This window comes from Pleurodeles waltl, chromosome 4_1 (assembly GCF_031143425.1).
Source record: "Pleurodeles waltl isolate 20211129_DDA chromosome 4_1, aPleWal1.hap1.20221129, whole genome shotgun sequence".
NCBI classification, from domain to species: Eukaryota; Metazoa; Chordata; class Amphibia; order Caudata; family Salamandridae; genus Pleurodeles; species Pleurodeles waltl.
This window is the reverse complement of record NC_090442.1, coordinates 913,890,580-913,915,936: the sequence shown is the minus strand read 5'-3', so window position 1 is coordinate 913,915,936 and position 25,357 is coordinate 913,890,580. Positions and strand designations below refer to the sequence as shown.

Here is a 25,357-nt window from a genome sequence, read left to right as displayed (position 1 = left end):
GGTTGATGTGGAGCCAGGACTCTACCCGAGACCAGAGACCTCTGATCTTTGCCTCTCCCATATGGCCAACTCCTTATCCCAGGATTGACACATCTGTCACTAATGTCAGATCTAGTTGGGGGAAGGGAGAGGGATCTGACATTTGCCCAAACTGGATTCAACAATCACCACTGCAGGTCTTTCACAGTTCCCTGAGATCTGAACCATGTCGGAGAGATTCCCCTGATGCTGTGCCCACTGGAACTTCAGGTCCCACTGCAGAGCCCACATATGCCATATGGCATGTTGGACCAGCAGGATGCAGGAGGCCATGAGGCTCAGCAGCCTCAGGGTCATTCTCACTGAAATCCAGGGTAGAGGCTGAAACATCAATATCATAGCCCAAATATCCGGGACTCACTTTTCGGGAGGATAAGCCCGAAACTGCACTGTGTCCAGAACAGCTCAGATAAAAGGGAGTGTCTGAGAGGGTTAGGTATGACTTCAGCACGTTTAAAGTAAACCCCAGCGAATGCAGGAGGTTCGCAGTAGTCTGGAGGTGGGAGACGACTTTCTGAGGCGTGTCTGCCTCCAACAGCCAGTCATCGTGGTAGGGGAAGAGTGGAACCTCTAACCTGCGCAGATGAGCTGCAACTACTACAATCACTTTCATGAACACCTGAGGTGCACTGGCAAGCCCAATGGGGAGCACAGTGAACTGAAAGTGCTTATGATCTACCTCGAATCGTAGGTAACGTCTGTGGGCCGGGAGGACAAGAATGTGGAAATAGGCATCCTGCAAGTCCAGCGCTACCAACCAGTCTCCAGGGTCCAGGGCAGAAAGGACCTGAACTAGGTTTAGCATTTTGAACTCTTCTTGAGGAAGGGATTGAGGGACCAGAGGTCTAGGATAGGGCAAAGGTCCTTGTCCTTTTTGGGCACCAGAAAGTAGCTGGAATAGCCACCACAACCTACTTCTGGCACAGGGACCCTCTCTATGGCTCCCTTTGCTAGGACAGCCTTGACCTCCTAGTGGAGAAGTGCCATATGATCCTCCAATAAATGATCGAATGATGGTGGCATGGCTGGAGGAGGAGTCTTGAAGTAGCCCCTTCGAACAATTTGCAACACTTACCTGTCTGTGGTAATGGATTCCCAGTGGGGCAGGAGATGGAGAATCCTGCTGCCAACTGGTCCCCGATGTTCCGACGGACTAGGAAGGTTTAGGGGCAGAGGTGGGGGTGGACTAGGTGGCCCACTGGCTCGCTGATCCACAAGCTCTGAGGATCTGCATCTGCAGTCCACACAGGAGCTGTACAGCATGCGTGGGTCAGTGGCCAGGTAGAAAGGTATATGGTTGGGTGCCCCTTCCATTGCCACGAAAGGGGTGAAAGGCTGACTGTTAGAGGCGAGAAGCAGCTGCAAGGACAAGGGACCAAACCATGGCCCAGGAGTCCTTAAAAGTGTTCGAGCACTGAATCCGCCTTGTCTCCGGAGAGACGGGTGCCATCAATAGGCATGTCCATCAAGGATTGCTGGACATCCCCAGAGAAGCCAGACGTCCTCAACCAGGTGTGGTATATCAAGGCCACCATGGATGCAACCGATCTGCCCAGTTGGTCGTATCAAGTCCACAACGAATCATGAAGGTCGCTACATCTCTCCCGGCCGTAACGGCTTGGGAGAGAATGGTCCGGACCTCCTCTGGAACTCGAGGCAGCACTTATGTGACCATATCCCAGAGAGTATGGGAATAGCGGCCCAAAAGGCATACTGTGATCATGGACTGCAGTGCTAGACTGGCGGAAGAAAACATCTTTTTCCCAAACAGGATGACGAAACCTGGATGACAAGGCTCTCAGGAGTAGGGTGTTGGGTCAGGAACTTTGGGTCTATCAGCACAGGCTGATGGTGATGGGCAACCGTTCTAATCACACGAGCCCTTGTGCTGGGTCAGGACCAGGACCCCAGAAGGATGACCTTAAGTGCTTCATTAAAGGGAAGGAGGGGTTCAGAGCTGGAGGCCCCAGGCTGAAGCACCCCGGTCAAGAGGTTAGTCCTGACCTCCACAGAAGGAAGCTCGAGGTCCACAACCTCAGCCCTTCTTAACACCATTGAGCATGACGTTCCCTCCTCTGTAGCCCCTGTAGGGGGAGAAAGCATGCCAAAGTCAGGGGAGGTGTCCAACTCGCTGGCATCATCGAACTCCTGAACCCAGTCCATTTCAGTGTCAAGATGTATTCTAAAGGGTCCAGCAACTCCTCTACACTATCCACATAGCAACACCCATAACAATAGGGGTCAGGATAACCCTGGGCTCAGGCGAGCCCGGGTCCAGTCCTTCTCATTACCAGGCAAGGCGGGTAGCAGGTCAGCACAGCAAAGCAGGAGTCCAGCAGAGTGAAAGCCCTTTCAACAGCACTGCATTCCTTCTTCCTGGCAGGATGTCCCCAGGTACATAAGTTCGTATATGCAGTGGTGCCTTTTGAGTGGGGGAAGACTTCAAAGAGAAGACTTTGGAGTGCAGAGTCCTTGCTCTCACTGACATGGCTCCAGACTCACTGCAGTGGATTATGCAGCCCTTTGTTTGGGATCGGGACACAGCCCATCCAGGTGTGTTAGCTCTTCCCTCCCATCCTGCCCAGGATGGGCCATCAGTCACACCTAAGCTGCCTTTGTGTGTGGCTGTCTTGAGGGGATGCACAAGACCCCAGCTGTCATTCACCTAGAACTGTATTCAGAGACGGCAGAAGGTAACAAATGGTTAAAGTAAGAAAATGCCAAATTTCTAAAAGTGTCATTTTCAGAATTACAATTTAAAATCCGACTTCAGCCTAAATTGTGATTTTAAATTGTGATTCCAGAGACACCAGACTTGGGGGGCCCATCTCTTCTTATTTGAAAATTACACTTTTAACATGCAATAAGTCACCCCGAATGCTATCCTATGGGCGAGATAGGCCTTGCATTAGTGAAAAATGAATTTAAACCTGAAATTGTATCCCACCATAGTTTCTGCAGTAATCTAAGTCATAATCAGTATTCTCTATATTTGCAGTTTCTACTTACTTGCGGTTTGTGGGAAGGAGGTATAAAAAGCATGATTTCTAATAAACTTAAACCATACATTTCTGAAAAGTAGAAAACAATTTGAAATTCTGCAAGTGATCACTGCTGTTGATGCCATCTTTCATAATCTGATCAATTTTTTTTTTTCAAACGTCTTTGCAAGATCTGAACATGGTATTATCCACAAGAATGTATGAGGTAATGTTCACATAAAGTCAAGATTACACAATATACAAGTAACAGAGTGAATTGAATAAGCCTTCTTGAGACAGGTGTAAATTAGAAACCATAATAGTTCACGAAAGATTAAAGGGCATTACAGAAGGCAAGATATGCCTAGCCTCAAAATGAATTAGAAATGCATAGGGAATTAGCATAAGGCTCAGTCAAATGCAGAAGGATATCTGATTAATGTCAGATCTCCAAAGGAATATACAAATGAATCTGAGTCGCAAGCACAAGTCAGATTCAAGGGTCTGCTCAAACAGACTCAATAAATGATTCATAGCCCACTTCCAAAATGAGCTTTTTTTATTTCAAAAAATAAATAATACACAATGCACGTATTTGTGAAAGACTAATGATCCACATGACACCGCTACCATAGTCTTGGTGAGAAGCATCTTTGGACATGAAAGCTGGATTAGGGCCCTATGTTCCAGTTTTCTACCATCACTTTTCATTAGGTAATGTCATTCTCACTCAACTGCAGATTCTCTTCTGATAAATATCAAGTGGTATACCCCACCTGCTGCCAGCTCTGCTATGGGCAGTGCTGTGACACCAGTTGAACTAACATGACCACCCGGTACAGAGACTGGAACATCTTACCTCCTCTTAACACATGTTTTCTCCATGTCAATACTTTAAAACAGAGTGTCAAAGGTCCTATATTAACCTCAGTGTTCTCCATTTTTAATACTTTTCAGACAGACAAAAACGAAGACTTGATCTCATTCGATAAATAGAGCTACAAAAGACGTTCTTTCCTTGCTATGAAGAATTCTCTTGCTCATTCAAAATGAGGTGCACAGAACTAACAGGTCTCGTAATCGAAGCCAGTTTTAGCTGCAGCATAATCAAGTTGCACAACTGGGAGCATACACTTTGTAGAAACTTCTATTACAAAATTAATAAATAGATCCATGAGAAGACTTATCCCTGACCACAATTAATAGAGAACTACAGTAATGGCAGGGGAACTGTGACGCCCCACGGTGAATGGTTCTGTGTTATGAGCCTTTGAGCTCTAGGCATACTGACTCAGTCTGGATCCTTGACTATCACTGTTCTGCAAATATATAGGGATTGAGTTTGGTGGTGCCATTCTGCTTTTCTATGGAAGTATTAAGTCTGTTTGGATCAGTGCTTAATTTGTGCTTGCTGTTTCCGGTGCTGAGCACCAGCACTTATTTTTGAGGGCCGGGGCTTATTGTTCTGCCTCAAGCATTTGTTGCGAACAAAAGACACATATGGGAAAGACGGAGGGCGTGAAAAACGAAAAAGCGTCACAAAGTGAGAAAGTAGAAAGCTGCAAGAGTGAGCTGAAGGGGCAGGGAGTGGCTTTATATGGATTGAAAAGGCCCGAGATGGCTTCAGGTTTACGCTGCCCCAGTATTCCGTGTTACCACATTTAATTGCAGCAGCCGCGTGCTTAAGAGGGGGGCTATGGGCACCGGCACATTTTTATTTACAAATTAAGCACTGGTTTTGATATCAATATGACAGCTCTCCCTCACCAAACCAATACGGCATAGGTAGACAACTGTCTTGTGTTTCAAAAGAAAAGCTAAGGACTACTCGGTTTGATATAGCGGTTTTACTGTATCTCTGAACCAGTCATTGCTTTTCAAAATAAAGAAGACTGTACAAAAAGAGAGGGGATATATGCGGTTACTCTTTATAGCGAAGTTATACAATCACACTGGGAGAGTTTTAATAGAGCACTCTCATCCTCCAATGCCTATCGGGGGCAAAACAAGTCTCATATCTACCCCTTCCCTCCCAAAAAAAGATGTATTCAAAAACATAATTACTATGTATGTGCACACATTTCAATCAAAGGCAATCTTGTGTAATTGCCATAGCTCAAGTTAACCTCGCTAAAGCCCTCAAATTTACACACCGATCTTCTAAACATAATACTCTTCTATCTACTACCAATTATATATTCGGAGGATTTTACTGCCCGAACCAGGCACTGGAACACTGAAGGTTAACAAGGGAGCCTGAGGCTTTGGCACATCTATGATAGACTTTAAAAAAGTGCATTTAACAGTCTGCTTTTCAGACGAACAAAAAGACAAAACAGACAAAGCATAAGAAATAATTGAAACTTACCAATTATGAATTCCTGTATGGGATCAAAAGTGTGGCACAGGGACGGATTATCACAAATCCACTCAGCCACCTGAATTTCAGGGGTACAGAATAAAATGTAGATCTTAAGGTGATAGCATATGTGAAATCCTTTCACATTTTTCAATGTTTGTAAAGAAAATACGTTCACAAGTGGCTACATTTTTGCTTCTAAATGTATACTCATTGCTTATTCATACACTAGTGGGGGGTGTATTCATAACAATTCACTATAAACCCAGCACAGCCAGTTTTAAGTGACTTTTTGCTCAAGAAAACAAACAATACATTTTTCAAAATGGTCTTACAATTTTCAGAAGTATACTTTCTCAGACTCCTTAAGCTCTGAGGGACAAATCAGCATTCAGAAAGAAGACAGACAAGCCATCTGACCACAATGGAACTCTCACCTCATGACAAATCTTTTTTTTTTACGTTGCTGCCTCCCAGACAGCACAGCTGTCTGGTTTGCTAAAGACATTTTGGGGACTTTCACAAAGTTGACCTAGGAATGCATTCCACCCGTTGATTACTATTGCCTTTATGGTTTGCAACTCACGTTATCTGGCTTACAATCAGCTGGCTTTATTTGCTTTAGGCTCTTCAGGTTCAGTTTGTCCCTCCCGTTGACTAACCTATGTTTAATGTATTCTTCCACTGACTTCCTTTCTGTAAACAGGCCTTTAAATCTTGTTCTTATCTTGTCACATTTGCTGTGCATTCAAAGACAGAGGTCAGGCGTCAAGCGCTGTCTTCCAAGGGCACTTGTTTACTTTTCTTTCTATGACCTCAAAGTAAGAGGATTTATGCGACAATCTTGCTGGATACTTGGGGTAGGAAAGAGTTGTTTTTTTCTAGCACACAACAACATTTAAATGAACCGTGTAAGTATTTCAGAATATTTCAGAATTAGGAACACCAATGAAGCCCATTTTTGTTATTTCTGCAGTGTGCTGCAAACACATACTTTAATGTGATCAAATCGTTACACTATGATATTTCCACACATTTCTGTTCGTGCACTGTATAATTTTATTAGTAAAACTACATATCAGTGAAATCATAATTGTCATTTCAATTGAAAATGTGCTGTCTGTAATGGCAATGCGATACCATACCATGCATACTCCGCTCTACGCCACTCAACTCGAGTATAGTGGCGTGGAGTGGTGCAGAGAATTCTGCACCACTCCACTGTACACCACACCATGCCACTGCACTTTGCGCCACTGCACTCTACGCCACCGCACTCTACGCCACCGCACTCTACGCCACCGCACTCTACGCCACCGCACTCTACGCCACCGCACTCTTCGCAACTGCCTTCTACCCTGCACCACTCCACTCTACTTCACTCTACTCTGAAACAATCTACTATAAGCCACTGCACTCTACGCCACTCTGCACCATTTCACTCTACATCAATGTACTCTATGCCATTGCTCTCTCTGCAACTGGACTCCACTCAACACCACTGCACTCGGACACTCTACTCAATACTGCAAATGGAGAAAAGCGGCGATTTGGCAGCGTGTGTAGTCGGCAGGAGTTACCGCTTAGAAGTGAATTGCACTACTCTAGCTTTAAGCGTCTCTATGGTGGATTCCTTAATCTGCAACAATTGGATACGTGTTTCAGACCTTTGTGGTGCAGCATGAGATGTGGGTCCTTAGCATGAGATGCTTGGTTCAACTAGAGTGTGTTGAATTGCACTATAACTAATGATGTACCATAGAAGGGTACACCAGTACTTTAAATTGTGATGTGGTACCTCTACTATTAGAATATTTTGGTACATAAAATAGATGGGTGGTTCCCTAAACACAATGGTGGTATTGACTCCTGGATTGCCTGATGATTGCACAAACATTATCTGGTGATCTGCTTTATGTCTCTCTACTAGGTCACACTATATACATTTGATACTCGGTGACTCACGTGTTCATTGTGTTGGAGAGATGAATTTGGAAACCTTGATCTGGGACCTCATTATAGGCAAATCACATTCAACTTGGGAGGTATGTTCTATCTCACTTAGACTATTAGGTTGTGTCACACCGTGGGAGATATGGAGTTCCTAGCATGGGCTGCTTAGTCCAAATATAGGCCTGTGAAGTGAACTGCACCATAACTAATGATGTATCATAGTGTGGTTCACCAGTACTTTCACTTGTAATGTGGTATCTCTATTAATAGAATGTTTTGGTACTTTACATAGATGGGTGGTGCCTTGTTTATTTTTGTGGTACTGGCATCTGGATTTAGCTCCTGCTTGACTGCTGTTGTCTACGCGTTATCTGGTGATTCTCTTTTCATCTTTTTTTAGATCACACTTTAGTATACGATACTAGGTGACACGTGTTCATTGTATGACAAAGATACATTTGGCTGCTTTGATATGAGACATCATTATGGGCCAATCACATATGCCTTTGAGATATGTGCTATCCCATTCAGACTATTAGGTAGTGCAAAGCAATAAGAAACCCATGGGGATAATGGACACACTCACATGTTTAATTTTAGGTGCATGGTCAGTTAGAGGTCTGGCCCTGATAAGATATGTAGCATCATGGGTTGAAATGTAAACATTTTTGTGAAGATAATTTGTGACAGTTTTAGTCTTTGGAGCAGCATCTTATGCTGGACAGTTATGTTGGATTCATAGATACCCACATGCTAACAATTGTACTACAATAATCACAAGTGGTGTAGTGGCCACAACACCATTTGTGATTATTGATTTTTTAGGGAGGGCGTGTGGTTTGAAGCTTTTTCCTCTCTTTCTCTCCTTGTGTTTTAACATTGTACTACTGCACTTATGAGCACTGCGCCATCAGCACATTTTAATATACTGATTGGCACCTTTGGATGAAAGTATACAATAAATGTGTTTCTGCACACATATATGATCCATTGCATTGTAATATATATATACATATATATATGTGTACCCCATGGGACTACTGCATTGAGTCTCACAGGACCAATTATTTTATGTTTAAGTATACCCAGGTCCTGAGGCGAGCGAGCGAGAGCGAGACACACACACACACACACACACACACACACACACACACACACACACACACACACACTGTGGGGCCCATTGTAAACCCCAGGTGCAGAAACTAATGGAGTGCAAGAATGGTCCAGTCCAAGTAAGTACATTGCAGCTCATCACCCACAAATTCAGTGGTGGGCCTTATTATACAGACGCAGCACCGAGGCTAGAATTGCACAGCATCTCATGCATGGCATTCAAAGTCTTTTTGAAGATGTTGGCATCTGTGTGCACTTCTAGAGCATAGTTTCTTAGCTGGTTTTCTCCAAATAATGACGTTCTAGGTAAATGCTACTTCTTAATATGTGGATTAATGACAGCAGCGAGACTTTCAGGATGCTGATGTGGGTAAATGAGAATGATGTCACAACTTGCACAGTCACTCACTCATCCACCTACATATTACTGGAAGCAGCAGCTTGCTTCGTTGTGGGCACTGCTCTTCAAATCCCAGTAGGACTTCCCTGGCCCAATGCCTGCAGCCAAGGCACACTGCGGAATCGTTAAACTGCATGCTTGTGGACCGGTTTGGTCTATCCCAACCAAAATGACCAACCATGAATGTGATGCATGTCCTGCTGGGAGAATAAAGGTTTTGAGGTGTTCCAGATGCCACCCACGAGCGTTTATGGGCCTTAGCCATAGCCAAGCTTCCCCCTGCGCCAACGCCACATGCGATAGCCGCTGAGAGCCAATTCGGGTCTCACAGGCACTTCTGAATCGCAGATACAGGTCATGATATATTTTGTTTTCCATAAAAAGTTAACACTAACCAGTGAATACTTGCAGTTCTTTAAATTTAAAGGAAGAGTACCTGCACTTCGCAGCACTGCTGCAATTCATTTAATGGGAGAGTACCTGCACTTCCACGGAGCAAACAGGTTCTCTAACTAGTGATATCTGCACTTCTATACTTCCATTTGAAGCACGGACACTAGATTGAGTGGATGTTAAGTGAAGGGCAGAGGGTGTGGCGGTACGGCCACAGCTGCAGACTTTGAAACTGGGAACCAGGTTCCGCTCAGTATTGGTTCGACATACTGTGATTCTGCGAAATCACTTTTTCAACCCGTGCCAAAAAAACACAGAACGCGCCCTTGTGTCATTTAACTAGTGTTCCTGTAAAGGGTTTGGAGTTCACGCTACATAAATTTGCAAACATAGAAGGGCAAGTTCCACTTACTTGCCGCAGACTTAAATGATCATATTTGCGGGAGCTATGGCGGTTTCAGGCTTGCAGCCTGAGAGCACTAAAGACCACAACTGACGTATGCTAACTCATTTCAGATTGTTGGAGGCCCTCATTCAATGTGAAACAATTAATTAAAAATCTAAATGTGCAGTGCTCTTTGTAGACAACAAGCAGTGCAGCATATTTAAACAACCATTAGCAAAGCCAATAGGTATCGCCTATACAAGAGCAACTGGTGTGGCAATGCATTTTTGCCACATTGTACACCAGTGTGGCTGCTAGTCAGCATAGTTAAAAGTTAGTGGCGTGGAGTGTCACAGTGGAGTGGGGGAGTTGTGTTGTAGAGTGGATTTGTTGAACTAGAGTATATAGAGTGGAGTAAATGGAGTGGAGTGATGCAGAGTTGAGTAGCAGGGAGTAGAGTTCAGTGGTTCGTTGACAGAGTGTCATAGACTGCAGTGTCAGAGTGGAGTTGTGTAGAGTGGAGTGCGGTAGAATAGAGTAGAGTGAGTTGGAGTGGACTGCGGTAGTCTGGTGGTTTGGACTGGAGAAGAGTAGAGTGGGGTGGATTTGACTGGAGTAGAGTGGGTGGATAGTGGTAGAGTGGGGAGGAGTACAATGGGGGTTGACTGTAGTGGGTGGACTGAATGATGTAAACTGGACTGGTGGATTGAAATGGGGTAAGAGGACTGGATTGGGGTGAATTGGAGTGATGAACAATAGTTTGGATTGGGGTGGGTGGATTGAACTGGACTGATCGGACTGGGGTGGGGTGGACTGGATTGGAATGGGGTGGTTTAGAGTGTGGTGAATTGGAGGGATGGATTACAATAGATTGGACTAGAGCAGGGTGGGCTGGGGTAGAGCAGGGTAGACTGGTACATTGTGGTCCAGTGGGGTGGACTGGGGTGGATTAGGGTACAGTGGACGGATTACGGTAGTTTGGATTGTATTGGAGTGTGACAGACTGGATCTGATGGATTGAATTGGAGTGGGTGGATTGAAATGAGGGTGGATTGGATTGGCGTGCCTTCAATTGAGGTTGAATGGATTAGATTAGAATGGATTGGAGTGTAGTGGACTGGAGTGGGGTGGATTGCACTGAGGTGGGGTGTATTGGAGTGGGGTCGATTGGAATGGAGTGGGATGGATTGGCCTTGGAGTGGATGAATCACAGTTGGGTGGACTGGATTAGAGTGAGTGGGGTGGACTGAACAGAGGTGGATTGGAGTGGGGCAGATTGTTTTGGATTAGAGTGGGGTAGATTGTTTTAGTTTGGAGTGGGGCAGATTGGAGGGTGCAGACTGGAGTGGGGACGATTGTTTTGGATTGGAGTGGGGAAGTGTTTTTTAATAGACTGACTCGGGCATATTTATTTTTAGATCGGAGTAGGCAGATTATTTTAAATTGGAGGGGGGCAGATTGTTTTGGATTGTGTGAGGCAGAATGTTTTGGACAGGAGTATGGTAGATTTTGTTTGGATTGGAGTGGGTAAATTGGAGTGGGGAGATTGTTTTGGATTAGACTGGTACAGATTGTTTTGGATAGGAGTGGTGCAGATTGCAGTGGGGCAGACCGTTTTGGATTGGAGTGGGGCAGATTGCAGTGGGGCAGACTGATCTAGACAGGGGTGGGCCAGACTGTTTTGCACTGGTGTGGGGCAGACTGTTTGGGATTGGAGTGGGGCAGATTGGAGTGGTCTGGGTTGGGAGGATTAGAGTGTGGTGGATTTGAGTGTTTTTGGCTGAGTGGTGTGGTCTGGGGTGGAGTGGGGTGGACTGGTCTAAGTGGGGGTGGACTGTTGTGGAATGGATTGGTTTGGATTAAAGTGGGGGGGATTGGATTTGGGGTGGGGTAGACTGGGGTGTACTGCACAATTATGTGTCAAAGCATAATTTCGAAAATTACACATAAGCAAGAAACAATGTCACTTTTTAATATTTAGAACAAGATGATTATCATCTTTTGACAACAGATCCCACAAGCAAAAACTAAACAAAATATGAGAGCAAAGTCAGAAATGAAGAGCAAAGTAAGAGACTTCAATACAGAAAATTTTGTTTGTACTGCAGGGATTGTTTTTGCTGGCCACACACCTTCTGTTTGCATGGCCCTAGAAGTTAAAAAGAAGTACCTCAATCACGTTTGGAGGAGATGACGGGCAGATGATGATTAAGTTCAATCAATCAGTGATTGGTACCTGCTCCATGGACAGGAACAGAAAAGATGCTAGGCCTGCAGTGACTAATTACAATGCTTTAAAGAAGAGTGCCAGGCAAACAAACACATGGTATAGAACTGGCGGGCTCCACAACCTTTTTAGATAACAACAGTCTTACTAGTGAGATGCATGTGCTAGCGCATGCTCCCTCAGGCTCGACCATAAAAATGTGCGGGAACAACAGCCATCAATTTGCTCAATTTCTCAGAAAATTAAGTACAATAAAATTCAGATTCAATAAGAAGTATATTTATGTTAATGTTGATATAAAATAATTAAAAATATTCGAGTTAACAATGGAGCCATCCTTTTAACAAAAAAAAAAAAACTATTGCTGAGGGTGCCAGCACTTGCAGCTTGTTATTGCTTTAAAACAATGGTGATGCATGTTTAGAAAGTGTACCTGCTCCAGAACTGTTTTTTGATGGTTTCTCCTCCCACACATCTGCAGTGATACTCTTGCAACATTATACACCCCTTTCCTAAAGCACCCACAACAGAGGAACAAGGAGATGTTCGGTTTTACACCGGCTGACATCAGCCCAATTGAAAGTGTGATCAAAGATGGAAGGCTGGGCCTCACCGAAAGGGCCCTTTCACTTTTCATAAACAAGTCCTCAGTTTCGCCCTGGACCCCTACTGTGTATGAAAGGTCAATGCTTCAGTAAGTCAAATCAGCAATCCCCTCCTTCACAATGTTTTCACTGAATTTCATCACAGTGAGAGCAATACACTTCCACTGTCTGAAGAAGCTGTACTCGTCACTCAATGATGTGCCATGTCAAACCTGAGATGTCCAAAATGGATCCCAGTTTACTTTGCAAGTAATACCGTGAGCCAAACTTGAGAAGACATCTGCTCCGGCATTTGCAGAATATGCTTTTAAGGCTTACACCCAGCCATTATTTTAAGATCCAACCCCTGGACAGATCAGTTGTCTTTGCTGAAGTGGCGGTCTAGCAGCAGCCTAACATCGCTCGGTTCTAGTGCCTATCAAAAGTACCAAATACAGCACTATCGTCACTTAAAAATCACATTACTTCCAAGGACGTGCATACTCAAATTGCGTGCTATCTCCAAAAGCATCCACAGGATGAGTAAAATCCAGCATTAAAAACTGATCTTTACTTAAAGTTTCTGATTGACACTTATCCTTCGGCCTTTAAAATGACCCTCTTGTCCCGTTCCCATACTATGCATGCCTTTTCTCTCTGGGTACAACCTTCTTTAAGTCACTTGCAAGTTTGTCCTAATATCTATTATTATATTTCTGCAAATTGCACAGATTTAGGTGGAGGACAAGGAGCCTATCAGTCTGCTACATCCAAAACACAGAAATGGATCACCAAACATGGAAATGGCAGAAGTCAGCAAAATGTTATAAAACATCCAAAATGCCAGTTTGCCCACATAGGTGACCAATTGATATACCTATTATAGGCCAGGACATGTGGGAGAAAGGGGAGGAGCCTCCTAATAAAGGTGTGGGGTCTCCTATGAAGTCATCCTTCCAATAGATCATATGAAAAAAAGGAAAGCTAAAGGTAGTGCCAGACGAGATGCTCCAGGTCTTGGAGGAGTGGACAATTCCCACTCTTCTCCACAGGCCAAGTGGACCGTGGAGAATTCCAAGAATTCAATTGGCAGCAGGAATGATACCTTGATGAAGAATATTTGCCTTAAAGGGGGGGGGATTTCATATTTAATCTTTCTGGCAAATACTGATCAACATATATCCCTGTAATGCTGTAATGAGCAGAAGACTGCCGCGATCTATAGTTGTGATTTATGCCAAACAAGAGAATCTGAAACCAAAACACCTGGCTACAGTGTTTTTCTTACCATACTAACCATTTAGTGATCTTACTGTACAGTCAACATCAAAGTGAAGACAAGGGTTTTTTTCTCCCACAACATGCGACTGTAAGAGTACAATATTATGAACTCTAGTGAAAAGAAAAGTGTTTACTTTGCGTAGGCACTTGTCTGTAAGGAGTTTCATGAGGATGAAAGTATGAATGGGCCAAGGTCTAACATAGCAGAGATTGCTGCTCCAGAACACACGAGGATTTGATTGAAGGCAACCACAAAGAACATATAGGAGAAAGTACTTATGGAGAAGAACCCCAGGCGCTGGTATCATTCTATTGAAAATATCTTGCCTATACAATAAAACACTGTCACACGTGTGACCTCTAAGAATCAAAGGGTTTCAAACATAGGGAATGAGTTATCAGCAGCTCCCCGTCCTTCGCAGATACACCCGAACAAAAGAGCAGAGCTTCAAATCATTTAAAAGAATTATAGCAGCAGGACTTCAAGCCTCACTCTGGGACCCTACAGTCACCCAAATACTGAGCAGATGTTCCCAAACAGTGAAAGCGGAAACAAGGCTGGGGAGACCCTAACAAGCACTGAGGAAACAGGCATTTTCCAAGTAAATGTACTCTATTGGTTTCATGTTGGTCCTCTCCTTTGCCTCTCCCTTCCTTCGTACTCCCATTTTGGCCTAAACCTTTCTATAATAATGTGTTGTGTTTTGAGTGCTAACATTGCAGGTTTTGGTCTTATAGCATTTCTTAAGTTGTCGACCTTTGTTATAAAATGGACATTTACAGAGTTTTTGCACTACTGTGTATCGTATGTTTCTGAAAACTGCCCAAAAAATAAGAATAAAAAAAACAATAGCTATAGGTACATGGTACTCTATCACATTTCAAGACTGAAGTGTCCCTGGGTGTTCAAGTCCAGGCATCAGATGACTTTGGCGACCCATGTATGTACATACATAATTGGTGCTTGTATAGCACAAACCTATGCTAAAGAACACAATGAAAAACACAGCCGGTGAGAGAGTGGAGAAGCTGTTGGCTTTAGGGATCAGAAGTGGATTGTTAATGCACTATAATGTTGTTTTCTTTAAAGTGGTTCAACTTCAGCATCTTCCTATAATGGAGCAATGTTCAAGCAGTCCGATGAACACAAGAATGGTGTTCCAGATAATGGGTACATAAATGGAGATGGCTCGTAACCCCGTTTTTAGTTTTTCTACAATTCTTTGTCTCCATTCTGGTGGTGTATTGGCTGCAGGTTTGCCAGGTGCCACCAGAGTTAGTGCGCTTGTCAGATAGGTGGGTGTGCTGATCTTGATGTAGTTGGTTATAAAGATAGTGCAAGCCAGCAATGGGAGCCAGTGAAGTTCCTTTACAATAGGGGTAAAAGGTCATATTTCATGAGAAGTGCAATGTCATGTAGATGCATGAAAGAATGCCAATGCAGACTCTGGATCCATGAGGTGTGGTAGTGGCAACAAGGGACCACACAGTAGGGCACTGCCTCCATTTATGTGTGAGTGTACAAGGGCTTGAGCACTTCTGAATAGCTGCACTGTTTTTTTTTGTTTTTGTTTTTTTAACAGAGACAGCTGGCGCCAGGCCATCTTTATTTTGTTTGCAATATGCTCCTTGAGGTTGAGATCGGTGTCCGGAGTGAATCGTTGTGGCTAGGCACTGGTTGAAAGTTGAGGTTTGAAGCCATCAAGGTTCATGTCGCTGAGGCAGGTTTGGGTGAGTTGTGGCTTGTTTGTGCAAAAAGACAAGAATTCTGTTTTGGTAAAGTTGATCTTCAGGTAGTTGCTGGACATCCAGGTCTGACTGAGGCACTAAATGTCAGAGAAGACTTTCAAGTTGAGTTCTACTTGTGAGCTGAATAATCCCCTAAACACAATAGCAGAAGCATCATTCAGGAAACAGTGGGTGCCGGCTGTACAGGGCCTAACTGAAGTACTGACTACAGGCCACTCTGGTGGCTCAAGCTTTTTTAAGCAAACACAAATGTAAATTAGACACTTCAAAACAGAAGAAACAAATACATATATAAAGGCTTGCTACAGTTTGTGTCTATACAAGGATTCCTTCCTATTTATTTTCTGTACATTACACATTTGAGCACTATAACTGCAATGGTTCCTCCATAGGTAAGCTCTGACCCCAACAGCTTAACATTTGTTATATTTTTTTTTAAAGAGTATCAGAGGAGGCTCTATCCCAGTTCTAGGCAACGGGTATCAGATTAGGTTAGTGTGTGGAGGTCCTTTTGTCTGATTATTTTACAACGGCATGGAAACCCTATCTTCAAACTGGCTGGCCAGAGAACAGCCCCTACAACTGGTAGTTGACTTCAGCCTTAAAAGTTTCAAAAATAATGTTGCCTTTTGGTCTCCTTCACACAGAAGCACATTGTCAGGGTAGTTGGATCTAGATACAAAGCGGGTTGTTTGCAGTGCAGAGATACCAGAGTTATACTGGCCTAAGATAACTGTAGACACAGCATTTCTTTCTTTTGAACCCCAATGGTGAATAGCAACTTGTGTTCATGCATTACTTGAACATGAAAGGATATTCACTCTTATCAAAGTGAATATTATAATTTCTTAATACACGTTGCAAATATTTTTATGAATTCGTTCTAGCACAGGATTAACTGGGGAAGCACTTGGCAAAACACACTTTGCGAATTGTGGGATAAATTCATGTCTAATTAGACAACACTGTTGATGGTGGTATCAGCAGATGTTAGAGAAAAGCAAAATAGACCCCATAAAGGTTCAATCAATACTTTATTACTGATAAATGAATTTGCTTACCTGGGATTCCCAAAATTGCACATCCTCAACATTTAATAGCACACAATGCATTGATGCCAAACGAAGACAATCCCATTTAGAATTCTGTAGTAAGCTTAAGATAGATGACTGGTTTATGCTTGCAGTAAACACTGTTCCTGAAGAGAAGTCTATCACTCCAGCTTCTAGAAAGGATTGTGCACATCCACGCTTATATGGCAAAGCATTTATTTTGGCATAATCACCTATGAGGGATAAATAATACAAGAAGGAAAGAAGCTAAGAATAAAGGAAGAGAGCATGTTATATAGTTTCTTTTGAATCAAAACAAAGAATAGTATAATTATTAGGATTCTGGTCCAGCATCTACCTGAATTTCAACATTATTTAATCATAACATCTATTTTCATTATGCATACACATTTTGATAGTAAGTAGGTCAATCTGAAATTCAGCTAACCAGCCTATCAAAAGAAAATGTGTTTATGGATTAAAGTAACAGAGGATGAAAAAAATCTATTCCCAGCAATGCATTGGGTCCCCGAAAGTCTACGTTTTTCTTCACAGATTTTACAGAGTTTCATCTTGCACAAAGAGGAGGAGCACTTGGTTGATTGATTTACCCCTGTATATTTGGTGGAGCAAATGGAAAATGTTCTCGGGCAAAAACGTAGCTGATTACATTTTTAGGCATGTCCCCAAAAAGAAAAGGAACAATCTTCTAATAAAAATGAAAGAATGCCCCAAGATTCGTAATCATACCCCACTGATATCCTCATATTTGGTTTCAACCTTTTTTTTAATCTTATGTACTTGATACTGTGTAAGATAGAAGAAGATCCCACAAACTGATAGAGTGGATAGAATACCAATTTTCTGCAACACAATCAAGTATCCTGCTGAAATGCCACACAATCTCTTTACCTAGTATTAGCAAGATGAGGTTTGGGAAACTGCAGTTAAAAACATGAAGAGACAGAGACAGAGACAGTTCTCTGTTGAGCCATCCACTTTGGATTCCACTGCAAAAAAAAACACGATTATGGTCAAAGTATGAGTTGCTTGTGTAACATAAGAACGCCCTTGTGAAAATGCTGCAGTGTTGTTCACAGAATTTGCCAGCGGCGTGAAAGAAACACAAGAGGAAATACTTGCAAAAACTTGGCTTACAATAACACTTTTAAGGGTAAATGTTAGAAACCAGTTACATCGGGGTCATAAAATTGCTAAAAGAAAATCTCTTGAAAGCTCAAAACATTAAAATAGGACACGTGGATACTTTTCACTACCCTGTACTAAAATAAGAATATTTCTCATGATCCTCTATAGATCAATGTAAGTTAGATTTCAGATCAAAACAGGAGGTAGCTATTTAACAGCACAACTGGAAGGCTAGAATGCAAAGGCACTAATATGTGCTCAGTTTTGAGGAGAAATTTAGAGAGTAGGAAAGCCAACAAACAACAGTTCTAGAAAATTATTTTTCATTCACCCCATCTAAACAAGAAATTAGGGACGGAAGCTAACGAGACAAAGGCAGCTATAATACATTACTACAAAATTAAATAAGGATTTAATGACCGTGGAGTTAAACTAATACAGTGCCCTTGACACAGCATACCCAGATGCCAGCATTAAGGGTAGAACTACCAGCCAAAGTTCAGAGCTTGTAGCTGCTTGCCCAGCCTCTAGGTGCCTACCTAGAAACAATTACAGGTCTGAAAAGGTACCAAGCGCACTGAACACAGAAGTGTGATTCAAATAACAGTTAGATTAAATAAACATGGCAGTGGCACATAGTCAGCGTACTTCATTTGGATCCATAGTCTAAATGTATGCACACATCCAGTGGCAATAAATTTTGTCCACAGGTTTCAGTTTGCTGGGAATAAAAAACACTGGAGACAGTGCCTCACTATGCGATTGATACTCAGTTTCACCGATGATTTGCATTCCAAAGCCAAAATACGTATTACTGCATATAGTGAAGAGATGTCATGTCTCAATCCAAATGATTCTCTGATGTAGGCTTCTGAGAACGACCATGAGAACAGAACATCTGTATGCAAGTACTTGTGCAAACCGTACTTCAAAGTAATCTTGGGCATAACTATGGAATGTGTCAGTGTGAAAGAACACCAGCTGCTAGTTGTAGGAAGCTGGCTCTTTATATAGTATCCCAAAAAGAGGTTTGCTGTGTAAAGAGTCGAGGTATCCCTTATAAGTGGACAGGGGCTTGCTCTAGCAATCGCAAGGTGCTCTATCTAGGGTAGCGGTAGAGCAGCCTTAGACTTATCAGAGAGGAGTGTTAGACATGTGTTGCATACACACAGTTAATAAATCATACACCCACACTCAATAAGAAGATCCACACCAATTTAGAAAAATAATACCTATTTTTATATTTTTTCACACCAAGAACTTCGTTATTGGGTAAGTTAGTTAGCAGTTTTGAAGAATACAGAAAATACACTTGTATTGACTAATGCAGTAATGTTATCCTATGAGAAAAGACACATGTACTACATATGTGTACTTAGTAGCGACCTACAGGCCCAAACTTCTGGAGTTAAGTTAAGTGCGGAGGCAAGGTCCAAGGCAGCACCAAAAGGTCACTTCGGGGGGCACTGGGGCATCCAGATGTAGAGGTGCTTTTCAGCATTGGGTGCCCAGTTGATTTAAATGGGAAAATGGTCCTGTGACAAAGAGGCTGCAAGCAGGGACTGGGGGGCCAGTCTGGGCGAACCCACAGTGGGGCTCAGTCCTTGAGAAGCTCAGGCACGTGGGGACACTGCTGGTCCACTGGAACTCGGGTTAGGGGGCTCAGCTGCAGTGGTGATTTCTACGGCAGGGTCGCACTGCAGGAGGCACTTGCAGTTTGTGGTAGCCTCTGAAAACAGGTTACAGGTATGGACTGGGGGGGCTAGTGGAGCCAAACCCAAAGGGGGGCTCAGCTGAGGATGGCTTCAGGTGCCCGAGGGCACTGTTGGTCCACTTCACCTCAGGCTGTGTGACACAGGTGCAGTGTTTCCAGGCATTGGGTCATGGTGTTCAAGAGGCTCTTGCGGTTCCTGTTTTTTTGCAGACACAGGCTTTAGGTTGTCCCTGGGCGTGGCGTGGTGGGGGGAGGGAGGGGCAGGGGTATAGTGGGGGGGGGGGCTTGAGGGTGGTTTTGGGGGGGTAGGGGCGGTGTTTTGTCAGTCTGGCTAAACCCAAGATGGGGTTCAGCACTTGAGGGCCTCTGGGACTCAGGGGCACTGTCGGTTCATGGTAATTCAGGATGTGGGGGCTCGTGTGCAGTGAGGCTTTGTTCGGTGGGGACGTGCTGGCAACGGTTAATTTTGGTACTTTTGGGGCCTGCAAATGTGCAGCGAAGCAGTTCTTCTGCTCCCAGGGAGATGTTGCTGGTGACTTGAAGTTGTGTGTCACCACTCCACAGCTTTTTGGAGGTAACATCGCTTTCTGGATATGCCGGGTTCGTGCTGCTGTTAGGGTGAGCAGGCAGGCTGACAAGGTTGGCACCAAGTCAGTTGATGCTCCTTAGTTCTCGCATCATGGGCTCTTCTTTGTCCTTTTCTCTTCTCCAGGCAGACAAATCTGTTTTCCTGATGCCAGGAGCTCTCTATATATACTAGATTTAGGGGCATTATGGGGAATGAAGGGTAGTAGCCAATGGGAGTCACTACACCCATTATATGACCACTTCTTATGGGAAGTGGTCATAACCCTGTCCCGGAGTTCCTAATTCTGCTACCACCAAGATAGCACAATTTTTCCTAGAGTGGAGGACATCTGGCAGCTCACCTTAGAGGTGTGTCTGACCTTGGTGTACTCCATGCCTCCTAGCATAGCTAATTTCCTGTGTGTCCTGGTGCCAACTGAGCCTCAGGGCAGGGGGTGGCATCCTGTAGGTCTGGGGGATGCTGGGGTAACATATCAAAGGCGGCAAAGACTTTGAAGTCCCCGGCCTTGGTATGCTAAATCACTAGCCATCCTGCTGGAGGAGATGCTAACACCCTCCTTTGGAGCAGGCATTGTTTCTGGCCTCCGACAGCGTGGGCCCTCACCTTCAAGGGACCAGAAATCTGTGGTGGCAGATTGGACTGTACCAGTCAGTCATCACACTAGAGGACTAGCAAGTTTCAGAGGTTGCCTCTAAGGTACCCTGTGGGTGCATCTATTAATAAATGTATCACTGGAATCAGTGTGGGTTTATTAATACAAGGTGTCCGATACCAAACACCATAAGTTTCAGTGATCCATAAAGTAGCTGGGAAACCCGTTCTGACCAGTGCCAAGCCACATACCTCAAGATGGCTTCCCTGTTTACTTGTAATATCTAAGAATTGACTTAGACATCACAGGGGCACATCTGCTCATGCAGATCTGCCCACATATGTAGTATAATGCACTCTGCCTTAGGCCTGCAGGAGGGGTGACTTGCGTATACTGCATTGCTTGGCACACAGGATGTGTGTCATGTCGTGTTTTTACTTTTGTCTGCACCATGTCACGCAGCCTGCAATGGCAGTCTGCATGAGTGTGGTGAGGGGTCCCTTAGAATGGCACAATACATGCTGCAGCCCGTAGGGACCATCCTTAGTACCCATGCCCTAGGTACTACGGGTACTGTTTTCTAGGGACTAACAGGGGTGCAAAAGGTATTGCCAATTGGGGAACAATTGCACAGTTTTAGGGAAAGAGATCTGATCTGACACTCGGGACCTGGTTAGCAAGACCCCAGTGCACTACAGTCAAAATTGCATCAAATACCAGGCAAAAAGTGGGGGGGTAACCATGTTGAAAAGGGGAATTTCCCTACATTGTTGACTGTGGCCATATTTCTTTAACACCTTTATTTTCAGTTATAGATACAATCACAACAAAAGTTTGAATCCTAGTGTTACATCAGTACCAGATACTGTCCCAATTTTCAGAATGAATTCAACTTACAGACTTGTACACATGATTCAGATTTCAGAGAGATACAATCTAAAAGACATGGCTGTACCATATACTCTGTTGTCAAATATATATTCATCAAGCTGATTCTTCAATGGCTGGAGTTGTATAACCAAATCCAAGATGCTTAACACCTATGCACATTTTTGTGTTTCCAATGGTTACTGGTATCTAGGTTACAGAGATAAAGTTGCAGAAACTGCCTCTATGAGTAGTGGAGCTTCTTTTTGAGGGATTTATAGGGCCGGGGTCAACATCTGCTGTGGCATGTATAGCCTGAAGCCAGCCAGGTGTTTCTACCTTCCATAATCAATGACAGACTCTCAACCCACTCTAGTGAAGGGCAGTGTTTGTGCTATTGTAGTCAAACACAAAGATAATTTAAGATCATTTAAAGTCTTATATACATTATGTTAAAAATGTAAATAACTTGCTGTGTATACGTATACGATTCTAATAAAATCAACTGGTGTATCATTGTGGAAAAGATGGTTTACTGTGTATGCATGTATTATTAGTATTTATATATGGAAAACCAAGCTAGGAAGTACTCGAGGACTGTGATGCAAACTTGGAATGTCATGCCATAGAATGTCAGGTCAAGTCTTGGAATGTCATGTCTTGGAATGGAATGTCATGTCTTGGAATGGAATGTCATGTCTTGGAATGGAATGTCATGTCATGTCTTGGAATGGAATGTGATGTGATGTCTTGGAATGGAAAGTGATGTGATGTCTTGGAATGGAAAGTGATGTGATGTCTTGGAATGGAAAGTGATGTGATGTCTTGGAATGGAAAGTGATGTGATGTCTTGGAATGGAATGTCACGTCTTGGAATGGAATGTCACGTCATGTCTTGAAATGGAATGTCTTGGAATGTCATGTCACATCTTGGAATGGAATGTCATGTCTTGGAATGGAATGTCATGTCATGGAACGTCTTGTCATGTCTTGGAATGGAATGTCTTGTCATGTCTTGGAATGGAATGTCTTGTCATGTCTTGGAATGGAATGTCTTGCCATGTCTTGGAATGGAATGTCTTTTCTTGGAATGTCATGTCACATCTTGGAATGTGATGTCTTTTGTTGGAATGAGATGTCTTGTGGGAATGAGATGTCTTGTGGGAATGTCATGTCTTTTGTTGGTATGTCGTGTCATATCTTGGAATGTCTTGTCATGTCTTGGAATGCCATGCCTTTTCTTAGAATGTCATGGAATGTCACGTCATGCCAAGGAATGTCGTGTCACGTCTTGGAATGTCATGCCACGTCTTGGAATGTCATGCCACGTCTTGGAATGTCGTGTCTTTTGTTAGAATGCCGAATCTTTTGTTGGAATGTCGTGTCATATCTTGGAATGTCTTGGAATGTCATGTCTTGGAAGGCCATGCCTTTTCTTAGAATGTCATGTCATGGAATGTCGCGTCATGTCATGGAATGTCACGTCATGTCATGGAATGTCGCGTCATGTCATGGAATGTCATGCCATGTCTTGGAATGTCTTGTCATGTCTTGGAATGGAATGTCATGTCTTGGAATGGAATGTCTTGTCATGTCTTGGAATGGAATGTCATGTCATGTCTTGGAATGCCATGTCTTGGAATGGAATGTCATGTCTTGGAATGGAATGTCTTGTCATGTCTTGGAATGGAATCTCTTGTCATGTCTTGGAATGGAATGTCATGTCTTGGAATGCCATGTCTTGGAATGGAATGTCATGTCTTGGAATGGAATGTCATGTCATGTCATGGAATGTCATGTCATGTCTTGGAATGTCATGTCTTGGAATGTCATGTCATGTCTTGGAATGTCATGTCATGGAATGTCATGCCATGTCTTGGAATGGAATGTCATGTCATGTCATTTCTTGGAATGTCATGTCTTGTGAATGGAATGTCACGTCTTGTGAATGGAATGTCACGTCTTGGAAAGGAATGTCACGTCTTGGAAAGGAATGTCATATCTTGAAATGTCATGTCTTGGAATGCCATGTTTTTTCTTAGAATGTCATGGAATATTGTGTCATGTCATGGAATGACCTGTCATGTCATGTCATGGAATGTCATGCTGTGTCTTGGAATGTCTTGTCATATCATGTCATGTCTTAGAATGTCGTGTCTTGCAATTTTGTGTCTTGGGATGTCTTTTCTTACAATGCCATGCCATGTCTTGGAATGTCATGTCTTTTCTTGGAATGTCATGTCATGTTGTTAGAAATGGGGTCTTTGGTTGGCAGTCAGGTTACACCCTGTCAAAACAAGGAACTTCACTCTAGTCAGGATAAAAGAGAATCACCCTCAGCTAACCCCTGCTTATACCCTTGGTAGCTTGGCACGAGCAGTAGGCTTAACTTCAGAGTGCTAGGGGAAAAGTATTTGTACCAACACACAGTAACTTAATGAAAACACTACAAAATGACAACACAGGTTTAGAAAAATAGAAAATATTTATCTAAACAAAACAAGACCAAGAAGACAAAAATCCACAATACACAAGTCAAATTATCACAAAAAATGCAAAAAGATTCTTCATGTAATTTTAAACACACACAGAGACTGCATTGTGTGAGGGCAGGCGCAGCCCTTTCAGATGTGAGTGACCACTCCTCCCCTCCCTCCTAGCACAAATGGCTCATCAGGAAATGCAGACTACACCCCAGCTCCCTTTGTGTCACTGTCTAGTGTGAGGTTCAACCAGCTCAACTGTCAAACTGACCCAAACAGGGAATCTACAAACAGGCAGAGTCACAGAAATGGTATAAGCAAGACAATGCTCCCTTTCTAAAAGTGGCATTTTCAAACACACAATCTTAAAATCAACTTTACTAAAATAAATATTTTTTAATTGTGAGCTCAGAGACCCCAAACTCCACGTCTATCCGCTCCCAAAGGGAACTACGCTTTAATCATATTTAAAGGTAGCCCCCATGATAACCTATAAGAGGGACACGCCCTGCAACAGTGAAAACAAATTTAGCAGTATTTCACTGTCAGGACATATAAAACACATTACCATATGTCCTAACTTAACCATACACTCCACCCTGCCCTTAGGGCTACCTAGGGCCTTCCTTAGGGGTGTCTTAAATGTAAGAAAAGAGAAGGTTTAGGCCTGGCAAGTGGGTACACTTGCCAAGTCGAATTTACAGTTAAAACTGCACACACAGACACTGCACGGGCAGGTCGGAGACATGATTACAGAGCTACCTATGTGGGAAGCACAACCAGTGCTGCAGGCCCACTAGTAGCATTTGATTTATAGGCCCTGGGCACCTCTAGTGCACTTTACTAGGGACTTGCTAGTAAATCAAATATGCCAATCATGGGTAAGCCAATTTCATACACATTATGTAAGGAGCACTTGCACTTTAGCACTGGTTAGCAGTGGTAAAGTGCCTAGAGTATTAAAAAAAACTAGCAAAAACAGAGTCCAGCACACATCAACAACCTGGGAAACAGAGGCAAAAAGTTGGGGGGGGGGCACGCCAAGGATGAAAAGTCTAACACGTGCCTCCCCCCATCCCCCCAGCTGAAAGTAGGGAGAAACTACCCAACCTCATGGGAGTTCTCATCACTAAGGCTGAAGAACCTGGACAGACCATCAGTATTGGCGTGTTCTGTACCAAGACAGTGTTACACCGTAAAGTCCATTCCCTGTAGGGGAATGGACCACCTCAACAGTTTTGGATTCTCACCCCTCATCTGCATGAACTATCTGAGGGGCCTGTGATCGATCTGAATGCGGAACTGAGTCCCATACAAGTAGGGTCTTAGCTTCTTCAGCACCCACACCACAGCAAACACTTCACGTTCTATGGCACTCCACCTACGTTCCCTGGGAAGTAACCTCCTGCTAATGAAGGCTAAGGGTTGATCTAGGCACTCTTCA

The 25,357-nt window shown here is 43.5% G+C and overlaps 1 protein-coding gene across 1 annotated transcript in view; it reads right to left on the bottom strand.

Annotated features, from left to right (window-relative positions):
• The window catches only part of GSAP (gamma-secretase activating protein), a 646,974-nt gene that overhangs the window by 252,563 nt on the left and 369,054 nt on the right, over positions 1-25,357 (bottom strand). The window contains exons 16-17 of the mRNA XM_069229679.1: positions 16,529-16,752; positions 5,389-5,458 (exon numbers count right to left, since the gene is read on the bottom strand). Coding sequence (XP_069085780.1) covers positions 5,389-5,458; positions 16,529-16,752 — 294 coding nt within the window. The remainder of the gene's footprint in view (positions 1-5,388; positions 5,459-16,528; positions 16,753-25,357) is intronic.